At 36.8% G+C, this 12,359-nt stretch overlaps 1 protein-coding gene across 1 annotated transcript in view; it reads left to right on the top strand.

Annotated features, from left to right (window-relative positions):
- ARHGAP15 (Rho GTPase activating protein 15) overlaps positions 1-12,359 on the top strand; it is a 700,001-nt gene that overhangs the window by 444,448 nt on the left and 243,194 nt on the right. The window contains exon 10 of the mRNA XM_055572678.1: positions 404-502. Within this exon, the coding sequence (XP_055428653.1) occupies positions 404-502 (99 nt within the window). The remainder of the gene's footprint in view (positions 1-403; positions 503-12,359) is intronic.

Below are 12,359 nucleotides of genomic sequence, written 5' to 3'. Positions count from 1 at the left end.
ATATACTACCAACATCATAATTTTGATGATTGTTGATAAACTTCTTCTCAAACACTGAGACACCAATTCACTAGGATTCATTAATTTGCCAAAGTTTTCTTAATTCCTAGTCATTATTTTATAGACAGCGAAATGAAGCCCAGAGAGACTATAACTTACTCAGTCATCCCTGCCTAATCGATGGCAGAGTGTTCATTTTCTTTCTCTAGGGCCAGAGTCCTGTTCCATAAAGGAGGGAGCTATGGTCCTTGCATGTCTGCAACAGACACTTTGGAATTAAAGCCAAAAATCAATTCCAATGCAAGATGCAGATTTCATCATTCAGTGGATATGGAAACAGAATCAAATTAAAGAACAACGCAAGCTTGGATTTTAATGAAGCTCATCTTTGTTTCTTTTGCAGATCAAATTTTTGGCTCTCATCTGCACACACTGTGTGAACGTGAAAATTCCACAGTTCCACGGTTTGTAAAGCAGTGCATTGAAGCTGTCGAAAAAAGAGGTGGGTAACTGAATGTACAGCCATTCCCCCAATACTGCACCCTCTACACAACCAATGCTCACATTAACAGCACCACTTGATTTGTCTGGAAAGCCATGCAATTAAAACCTGACTGTTGCTAATCAGTTAAGAGGATCAAGTTTCTTATTAACTTCAGTTTGTTTTCACAGTAGGGACATCAATAATTCCCACTAATGTTCTTTTTTTTTAATATTTTGCTGTCTGACATGTTGTTGATTCAATTGCAAACTTCTGTTTTCCCGCCAGTGATAAAACATTCATAAAATATCAGTACTCACAGTGTTAGAACCCTCCTAACATTCAGGCTGGTAGACGTTGTGCCAGAACAAATTTTGGTAAGCCCCCCTTACCCAGTGGAACAAATAGTGCTCCTACTTGCAAACGGTCATGTTGCATCTTCCATGTGCATCTGTTCAGCACAGAATATGCCTAACTAGTTTTGCTGGAACAATTAACAGACACACCTCCCGTGTTAAGATGACCTTTGGTTCCTATATTTCAACATTCTAATTTTCATCTGAAATGATCTCATCTTACTGAGGGGAACAAAGCAAAACCCAATTGACTCATTATTTCTATGGTAGTCTATCTGTAGGGTGTTTTTCCTTCAGACACTGACTTCATTCATTCAAGGTCATTTTCCCTGGAAGATACACCACAGTAGATGCAGAATCTCAAAAACTATATTGTATAAAAATATGAAGCTTCATCACCATCTGTTACAAGTTTACAACATATTCCCAGGATCTAGGGGGATATATATCATGTAAAAGATGGAGGTGTTTTCAGAAAAAGAATTGGTGAATCTATTCCCCTTTTCAGCTCCCAGTCTCTTAAAACAATAGAACCAAGGGAAGAAATCTTTACCAAGTTATCTGCTAGGGAAAAGCCATTTTAATTCTCTCAATGCTACCTGGCTTTATTATAGAAACATAATAAAAATGGTCTGCAATTTCCAACTCCTGGAAATTCATACTTTAATTATACTGTAAGGACAGCCTTGGGATCCTATTATTCCCATATCAGTAGGGAATGAGAGAATAACAAGAAGGGGACAAGTGGGTAGAGAAAGTGGATAAAGTGAGCAGCTTTGGGGAAAAGCATATCAACACATCAGAGAGCTGAGCTGACAGTTCAGAGAGAGAATAGGAAACAGTAAAAGCAGAATAAACACAAGGAGAGGTATTTGTGAGGAGTGGAATCAATTGGAGTTTAGAGAGAAAAGTCCTTTTATTGCATGTTACAATCTCATGTAATTGTGTGCGTACGTATTTTAGGAATAAATATTATTTAATAAATACTTAGAGCCAAATGGATCACTGAAAATGTTATAATGTTATTATTGCCAATAGTTAAATTATCATCATTTTCTGGAAATCTTCACTCACTTATAAATACTCAGTACTGACAGTGTAAGCACCGTCATATTAGAACAAAAATCCAAATAGGACTTTGGGGGAAGCTGTGCATAATAAGATGTGTGCACATTTTAAAAAGGATTTTATACCTCTCTTTTTCTGTATATACCCCAGGCAAAATGAAAACCCTGCTAGACACAGTCTTGTGGCATGCAGATACCATGCTATTGCAGAATTGAAAATGCCTATAAATAGAAACTATATGTTTTGTCCATGGCATTTTTAATAAAATAAAACCATGTTTTTGCTGACAGGGGCAATCATATTTGGCCTTATATTTCATCGTCCCTATGTTTTCTCTTAAAATGAATTTGTAGATTCAGCACTAGATAGGCACTAATCACATATAATGATTATTAATATAATGCCTAAATGTTTTAATGAAACGAAGACTACAATTCCGTAAAGCAGCAGATAATTCAAAGCATTTTGGCAATATCAGCTTAAAGGAACTCTATGGAAATGTTCAACAAAACTCAAAGGCACAAAAACCTCTCACAAGATTTACAAGTATGTGCTGTTGATTATATTTTTCTATGATCATTTTGTTGAATTAATATTCTTACATTTATATGCCAATTCTGTTTACTCAAAGTGTTGTTTTTGCTAAATTCTGGCATAAAGCACCTCAGTACAGAAATAATTTATGTGAATATAAGTCCAATGTTTATGTAGGTTTCTGATGACATTTTGTGCTGGGGTTGGTGTTAGAAAGTAACATATAAAGGTGCCAAGTCTCTCAGCACGGCTGGACTCAGCATATCTAGAGCCCTCCTTCTAATGGCCAGATCCTCTTCCAGCCAAGATACCCAACTGCAGAGTCATGGGAAATGAATGCTTATGGACCTGTTATGGGAAAGGCATGTTTAATGAAAACTGTGTGTTTATTCTCACAGACTTAGGAAAATGATCTCAATCCTCACTACAGCAGCACATCAGCTGTTACATAAAAACTAATTGTTTCCTTTCTTTTTTCTCAAGATTATTTTCCCCACCTTAAAAAATCATTTACAAACTGCAGTAATATTTTTTAAATGCCTCTGTGCTGTGCTTAGTTGCTCAGTCACGCCCGACTCTTTGTGACCCCATGGACTATAGCCCCCCAGGGCCCTCTGCAATGGAGATTCTCCAGGCAAGAATACTGGAGTGGGTTGCCACATCCTCCTCAGGGGATCTTCCCAACCCAGGGATCGAACCCAGGTCTCCCACACTGCAGGCAGAACCTTTACCATTTGAGCCACCAGGGAAGCCCAAGAATACTGGAGAGGGTGACCTATCCCTTTTCCAGGGGATCTTCCCAACCCAGGAATTGAACCGGGGTCTCCTGCATTGCAGGCAGATTCTTTACCAGTTGATCTACCAGGGAAGCCCTAAACACTTCTAACATTCTTGATTACAAATGAAGCAACATTAGGAGAGCATCTCTCACCCTTTACTCATTCATTCCTCTATTCATCCATTCATTCAGTTAGTTACTTACACTTGGCAGAAGCAATTTGCCCATGCTTCTCTAGTCTCCCCCAGGGATATCCTACCCAGTCCTTGGCACAAAATGTATTCTTTACCCATTCTTGGCAAAGTGGTATTCAGTTCCATTCAGTCACTCAGTTGTGTCTGACTCTTGGCGACCCCATGAACCACAGCACGCCAGGCCTCCCTGTCCATCACCAACTCCCAGAGTCCACCCAAACCCATGTCCATTAAGTCAGTGATGCCATCCAACCATTTCATCCTCTGTCGTCCCCTTCTCCTGCCTTCAATCTTTCCCAGCATCAGGGTCTGTTCAAATGAGTCAGTTCCTTGCATCAGGTAGCCAAAGTATTGGAGTTTCAGCTTCAACATTAGTCCTTCCAATGAACACCCAAGACTGATCTCCTTTAGGATGGACTGGTTGGATCTCTTTTCAGTCCAAGGGACTCTCAAGAGTCTTCTCCAACACCACAGTTCATAAGCATCAACTCTTCGGTGTTCAGCTTTCTTTATAGTCTTTGTTGACAAAGTAATGTCTCTGCTTTTTAACATGCTGTCTAGGTTGGCCATAACTTTCCTTCCAAGGAGCAAGCGTCTTTTAATTTCATGGCTGCAATCACCATCTGCAGTGATTTTGGAGCCCCAAAAAATAAAGTCAGCCACTGTTTCCCCATCTATTTGCTATGAAGTGATGGGACCAGGTGCCATGATCTTAGTTTTCTGAATGTTGAGCTTTAAGCCAACTTTTTCACTCTCCTCTTTCACTTTCATCAAGAGGCTCTTTAGTCTTCTTCACTTTCTGCCATAAGGGTATTAGTTGCATTTTAAATTTTGAATGTCTTGGACATGCCTAGAAGAAAATCTCTTAGTAGGCCGAATGTAAACCAATTTAGCGAATCACTTGTTTAGTATGTTTCCTTATCTTGATTTGGATTTCCTTTATTCCGCTAAACCACCAGAGCATTCTCCTCCTTACCAACTATTGTAACTAGATTAAAGTTATTTCTGTGGTTTCTGACACTGTCTGCTTAGCCCAGAAAATATACGCAGAACTTGGAGGGCCAACTGTGAAGGAGTGTGTTAGTCTTTAAAACTTTTCCAAGTGGTTCATTCTCCTTTGCCTTGCCTTTACAGTTTTGGACTCTGTGTGTGTGTGTGTGTGTGTGAAATTTTAAATAACCAGTGAGAAATTGAATTTTTGTTTCTTCTTCTAGAGAAAATTATACAAAAAATATTGAATGATTATTCAGCTAATGCTCAATAGACATGGTAAACTGACCAAAAGCAGGAGATCATCTGAGAATTTTTTTAAAGCCTGGAGGAACAAGCATGTAGGGGGTGTACCTTGTGACATACTGGTGGTATGTAGATCTAAACAGAGAGAAGTTCAGTTTTCAGCGCTTTATGAAATGCTTTCTGTAGTTTACGATGATCTAAGAGGTCTACAGAAATTGCTTTCTTAAAAGTAGAGTCACTTTTATCACTTAGAGACAAGGACCTAGAGATATGAACTAAAGAAAGTACTTCATCTAAACTGGTATAATTAGTACTAAAACCTCAATCCATAGGTGTTTTTTTTTTTTTTTTGTATATGAAAAGTCTGTAACTGACTATTCTTTGTGAAGGCCAGTCATTTGGAAAGAGCCCCACACAGTGTGTGACACATTGTAAACACTCAGTAATATTGGCTGAATGAAGTAATAGAACTAGTGTTACTGCACTTCAGCAACAGGTAATTAGCTGCTCAGATGCCTATTCTGTATCATTCCCCATACTACCATCTGAGAATATAGAGGAGACACACATCAAACAAACTGTGGTAAGTCCTACGAAAGAAAAGAATAGATATTGTGCTGGAAGAAAGAACAACCACTACAATAATAATTTTAAAAATAGAAGTTTGCTTAAAATTAGCATGATGGGGGTGGGGGAAGTGGAAAGATCTTGATCAAAGGCATTAAGTTGAAGTTATGCAGGATGAAAAAGTCTAGAGACCTATTACATAAGCATGATAACCAGAGTTTACAATATTGTGTTGAATACTGAAAATAAGGAAGAGTAGATTTTGGATGCTCTCCACACAGAGAAAAATTGGTAGTTATGTAAGTAGATATGTTAATTAGCTTGTCATTTTGCTATGTCTATGTATATCATGTTGTACACCTTAAATATATATATATATAGTTTTCATTTAGAATATATTTTAAATGACATAATAAGCCCTGAATAATAAACACATACTCTTCTGGGTTTAGCCTCCTGATAAGACCTGAAGTTTAATGACACCCTACTTCCGAGGTTATTTTCTTGACATACTGTAACATTGTAACACAAGGAATCACTTGGTGTGAGATACCCAAAAGAACATGCCATGAGTGATGAACCAGTCCTTTTTCCATGCAACAATGCCATACATTGCCAAAGACTTTTTTAATATAATAATGGAGTTAACTAAACGAATGAACATGTTTCTACACTAAATATACTTTTGTGCATCCAATATATTTTTGCTTGTAAGGGAATAGGGCTGGTTTTAAAACAATTTTTAAGTTGCATTTGGACTGGCATTCATCCTTCGGAATATGGTTTAACAACTCATTCTTCCTCCTTGATTCCCAGTTCAGGTTACTATGCCCCTGAACGATATAGGAAATTTAAAATATCATCTAGAGATCTGTTGCAAACAATGTGAACACAGCACTACTTAACTGTACACTTAAAATGGTAAATTTTATATTATGTGATTTTCTTTGCCACAATCAAAAATAAATGATACCAGGTCTTCCAAATTTGATGATTCCAGCTATAAGCTACTTTGCAGAATGCCTCAGCAGATGCTAACCAACAATTTTGTTCTCTCTCTTTTTTCTGGAACACAAAATACTATGACAGGAATGATACACAAAATTACATATTTGACTTGGTGCCTAAAAGCCACCCTGGGATCCATAACCTTGCTTAAAGATTTAAAAAAGACCTTTAGTCTACTTCTGAGAAGGTCCTTAGCCCCGAAAACTTTATCTCTCTCTTTGACTTCTTAGCAGCTGTTATATTTTTTTGCTGTCGTTTGTTTGACAGGATCCAGTTATAGGTTCCGATGTCTGTTTAAAGAAACAAGGAGGCTGTTGGCTTTAAAATTCCCTCATTGCTTGTGTGATCAGCATTTTCCCAGGCTTTTCTACATAGTTTGCCAAGCAAAGGGACTGACCTTTTGTAGCAAACACTTTTTCATTTCAAAATGCTCACTTTGATTTTTGTCCCATTTTATGCTCATTCCAAACTGTTTACAACCCACTAAAAATGACTGTGAATTATATGTTTGTGTAATGGATTCCTTTTGTGGTCAGAGTGGAATGTTTACTTTGAACAATTAGTTATCTTTGGGTAGATTATAGCAACTTGGAAAAAGAATGACTAAAATTATTATTATACCTTAACTGTTTCTTTTTGGTAGTTCCCCTGCTGTTACGTGAAGTTTGAGAAAAAAGGCAGATTAAGAATTCCATGACATTACAGACCAAACCTATTTCTCTTATCGTGTCAATATTTATTTGGGCGTACTTATTAATATCACAAGAAGGTATGGTTATACCCTTATAACTTACTGGATATACTTACTGAATCATAAAAATTCAGAACAAGGACTATACAGAAATACAAGGATATTTCCTATTATATATAGTGCATGCTTCCTTAATAGGTGTTTGCAAATTAAGTAAGACATGCACATGTATGTACTTATTATAAAAAGAACAGACCTGATTATAATATAGCTATAATGCACCAGATCCAGTGCACCAGTCTGACATGGTCTTGAGATCCTACTAAGTGTTCACTGGCAAAAATAAAACTACATAGTCTCTTGCCATTGCCCGGTGATCTAGGCCCCTGAAGGGCCGATCACAATGCCTTCCCTAGGCAAACTCTGCTCCCAGTTCTGCTAATTTTACACTGTTCATTCTTTCCCACTTTGGGATAATCTATTATAGCTGGATCCAGGCACGCACCAAAGCCTGATACTTCCATGAAGAATGTGCAATTTGTACTGTTTAGTTGGTGACGAGATTCTTGAAAACTTTTATGATTATATCTTGTTCCAGAGAGACTTCTGCTTGCTAGTTTTATAAGCAGCGAGTGAAAAAATAAAAAGTAATGAAAACAAAACAAACTGATAAAAATTACATGCTCAAAAAATAAAATCAAGAGTTCAAGATAAGCACTATTCCCTTTTCCCTAGAGAATATTTGTGGGACTGAACAAAAATGTTTCTCAGGGCACTGACCTATGTCTTCCTTTTTTTTTTTTTTTTTTAAGTGCTTGCTTTTTATGCCTAAAGTTAGGCATCCCCATGCGTTTACAATAGAAAGATCCTCAAAGAAGCTCCGTGAAAGTTTACAGCAAATTTTCTTTAGTTTTTACTTCTGAGCTAAAACTAAGTCCAGTTTAGTGGGTTTTTTGTTTGTTTGTTTGTTTTGGTATTTTGTGTTTTATTTTGTTTTGTTTTAATGCAACCCAGTGACTGCCACCTTCCTGACAGCAATCGTGTTGTGCTGGGTCCAAGTTGGAATTGGCTCTTTGGGGTAGTCATGCTGGGGCCTCTGTGTCTGTAAGAAAGCCACATTCAGGGCTAGAGGGGAAGACAAAATCAAAAAAAGAGTAAACAGGAAACAGCCCGCGAGAGTATAAAAGAGAAACTGGGAAAAGACAACCAAAAGAAATCAGAGATGACAAGGTGGAGAGAGAGAAAAAAGCTGTGTTTTGCAATTACGAAAACAAATGTGGATAAAAGGGCATGCTTATGAGGTCTGTAATGAAGAGAAGAGAGACTATTGAACCAGTTACCATCTCTGCCATAGTTACCTGATACCTACCCCCTGTTCCAGAGAAATGTACTTTTGCTGCAGAAAAAGCTTGTAAGTTGAATCTTGCCGTGAATGTTCACAAATTCTGAATGTTCACAATTTCTGTACATAGATGTGGTTACTAATTAATTCACTGTACTTATTAGTGCCTTTTAATGGCATTTATCTATGCCGAGCAATACGCAGCAGTCTTATTATCAAAAAAACGAAAAGAGAGTTAACTATAACAGAAGTTAACAGAGAAATGAGTGTGCAGTTCAATAACCGAAAAGGCTATCTAACAGATTCAGCAATGTAGCTCTGGTCAAGTCAGTCAGCGGATATTCCCACACTTTTGAGTCCAGAATGCATACGAATAAATAATGTCTCTTCCTAGATAAAGCCTAAGTCCAATTTCCAACCTCCGCCCCCACTCCCATCCCCTTTCTAAAATTTAGGTTCTTAACATACATTTCCCTTGGAGTTAGTTGTAAGGAAACAGAGCCAAAATTAATACCCTAGGAAATTAGCTTCTTGTTGTGGATGGAGGATTTAAATAAGGCAACACCTCAACATGTCAAGAAGTAATACTCTAAATTATCCTTTAGTGGTGTCATTTATATGATGGGAGTTCTGGGTCTGGAAGTTTTTCCCATTATAAACCCCCATATTCAGAAGTTAATAGTTCAACCATAAAAATAATCTTGGCTGAAAATTGGCAGGATGTTTAAGCCTGAAAGCAAATGTTTACAAAATTTGAAGAAAAAAATTATCACATGCATTTGGAAAGCTTTCATGTTTTTAGAAATTGAGTGTAGTAGTAATAATAATAATGATAATAATAAGGCAGTTAGAGATTTTCAAATATTTGTTGCCTTTAGATCCAAAAATGGATTTGTAGTTTTTAAATATTTTTATTCTTGTTGCATAATGTGAACCCATTGATTAAAAAATAACTCATCAACACTTTCACAAGTGTCACTTTGTTTTTGAATTAATCTGTCCTTTATTACGGAGAGGGAAATGGCAACCCACTCCCGTACTCTTGCCTGGAGAATCCCATGGACGGAGGAGCCTGGTGGGCTGCAGTCCATAGGGTCACTAATTTATACATCATATTTTTATAGGCATTTCCCTAGAGCTTAAAAATGTATAATCATTGAAAAGCCTTAAGTTAATTTAGGAAATTATGAATAAGACCAAAATATTATACTCTTTTGTGGGTTTCCTAATGAATAGCCTTCCCCTCTAAATGTCTAGAAAAAAATTGCCCCTTCCAAGGAATTTTCACACTTTCAGATGAAGTGTGTTCAATTTGAACATTAATCATTAATCTGCATATACAGTAAAAGAGACATACAGATTCCAGGAGAAATGGTTGTATCAGTCTACATTATTGAACATGGCATATTTTCCTCCATAGGATGTTTTAAAGTAATTTACCCATCTCCTTAGTAGATTCATGTCTTGGGGTTTCTTCTAAATTCTATGAGAGGTTATCTTATAGTCTAACAAGCTATTGAGTTAGAAATGTTTTTCCTGGGTTCAAATAATCTTTTCTTTGCTAGTTTTATTCCTTTTTGCCAAATTTTATACTCTTCAAGCCGCTTTCTATCTTCAGTTCAGAAAAAAACAAACGACAACAAAAAAAATCAAGGGCAGGACACTTTGAAAAGGAAAACTAACCATGCAAAACCAAAATAGCTCTGAAATGATACTGCTGGAAGAATTCTTGAGGTTTAGTATACTGTAGACCCAAAGTGTAAAGTCATACTCTTTTTAAAGAAATAAGAATGCCCTGAGATGTAAGGTGAAAGCACCATGTATCAAAGAAAAAATATTTAAATGTTTCCTTTAGTACATTTGTGCTCCTCCCCATAGAGAGAGTGGATTCATTTTAATTCTTCACTCAGTGCCTAGCACGTGATGCATTCTCAATAAATGATAAAGTGGGTAAATTATAGTCAACATTGTTTAAATCTTCATTGGAAAGTTGCACACCATTGCTATACCTGCACATGCTTGAAACTAAAAAGATGAATAACCAGCAGTTGTTGGTCGGAGGCAGCTACAGGATGTGCAGAGAATAGTGTGGTTTGCATTTTTTTTTTAATTTAAACCATTTCTGAAGATATTATATTATTCTAAATGACATCATTCTTCCCCATTGACACTCAACTATGCTAAGCATTCAGTTATGTTTACTTAAAGATTTTATGCCCATCAATTTTTGGAAACTACATTTAAATTCAGCAGCTAATAGAACATCCATTCTCTTCTCATTTCATCAGAGGAAGTCATATCCCATTAGGCATTATTTCAACACCAATAGCCTGCTGTTCTTAATTAAGTGATTGAATGACAACTATGACTTGTAAGTGACATGTATGTGAATGGCCAGGCAAAGGCTCTGGTCCCATAACCCCACAGCAAGTTAAGCACCGCATCTTCCGCTTTAATTCAGACTTGGAATACCATCTCAGTGCTCCTCTGTGTTCGTTTACTCTCCTGTAAACATCTCATCGTCCTGATTTAGTGTTTCTTTTCTATGTAGATCTCAGAAATTTCTAGTTTCATGATAGTTTTTTTTTTTTTTTTTTTAGTTTAAAGAATCTGTCAAAGAATTTGAAATAAGAAAGATGTGGTCAACTACACAGACCTATCAATTTGAAACTAATGAACAAAGGATAGCAGTACTCTAAATTCTGACATAGTTTTGCTATTGGACATTGATTTTATTTTCTCAAAATTACTTTACAGCACAAAAATGCTAAATTCTGCTGATGCTATCAAAAGCTACATAAAGACTTTGAATATACCAGTGTCATTAAAAATAGGACTATTTTCTTTCTTTTTTAAAAAATATGTTCTTGTTATGTTTTGCATTTTTGATAGCTTGTGCTAACTTAACCCTTAAGTCTCCCTACAGAGTGGTGGGACACCTAACAGAAATTATTGTAATCACAGTATTGAAAGCTTTCTTTACTTTTGTCTTGAAAGTGGGCGGTTGGCACGTAAGTAAAACTCCATAGCATAATATTGGATATATTATGTGTTTTGTTTTGACAGCATAAAAAGAAACTATGCATTTCCTTCGGATTTAATTCTTGACTGACATTTCATGCTACTATTTCTCTCAGTGTGATCTCAGTTCAGTTCACTCAGTCGTGTCCGACTCTTTGCGACCACATGGACTGCAGTACGCCAGGCCTCTCTGTCCATCACCAACTCCTGGAGTTTACTCAAACTCTTGTCCAATGAGTCAGTGATGCCATCCAACCATCTCATCCTCTGTCATCCCCTTCTCCTCCTGCCTTCAACCTTTCCCAGCAGCAAGGTCTTTTCAAATGAGTCAGTTCTTCAGTGTGATCTCAGTGACCCTAAAACTTCAGTGATTCCTTCAATGACTTTAAAGTTCTGATATAGGCATGACTCCTCAAGCTAGTTTTTTATACTCAGATCTGAGATCTAGGAATAATCATTTTTGAATTTTTTTTCTGCCATCACAAATTCAACATTTTCAAACTGAGCTTATACCTTTCCTCAAAAAACCTGCTCTTCCTCTTTTTGTCCTTACCTCACCCAATGGATTCATGACCTATTTTGCTCATTGCCCTAAAAAGAAATTCACTGGATATCTTAGATTTTTCTCTCTCATTACGTACAACACCTTTCATCAAGTCTCATGAACTCTACTTTGTTTTCAATTTTTCAAGTCTTTACTGAGTTTATTACAGTACAATATTACTTCTGTCTTATGTTTTTGGTCTTTTGGCCACGAGGCATGTGAGACCTTCATTCCCTGACCAGGGTTCAAACCTGCACCCTCTGCACTGGAAAGCTAAGTCTTAACCACTGGACTGCCAGGCAAGTCCCAATCTCTACTTTTTTACTGTCTCTTAAATCTGATTCTTCCTCTCCCATCCCATGGCCTTAATTGTGCTTCCATAATTTCTTTTGATATAAACCCTCTAATTGACATCATTGACTTTGTTCTTATTTCTGCCCAGGTCATTCTTCTCAATGCTGCCAAAATTATCCCTCATAAATATAAATAGGATCATATTATCCCTTCAGAGAACTTTCCATCAGGATAAACAAAATTCC

This window comes from Bubalus kerabau, chromosome 3 (genome assembly GCF_029407905.1).
Source record: "Bubalus kerabau isolate K-KA32 ecotype Philippines breed swamp buffalo chromosome 3, PCC_UOA_SB_1v2, whole genome shotgun sequence".
Lineage (NCBI taxonomy): Eukaryota > Metazoa > Chordata > Mammalia > Artiodactyla > Bovidae > Bubalus > Bubalus kerabau.
This window is presented reverse-complemented; position numbering and strand designations above follow the sequence as displayed.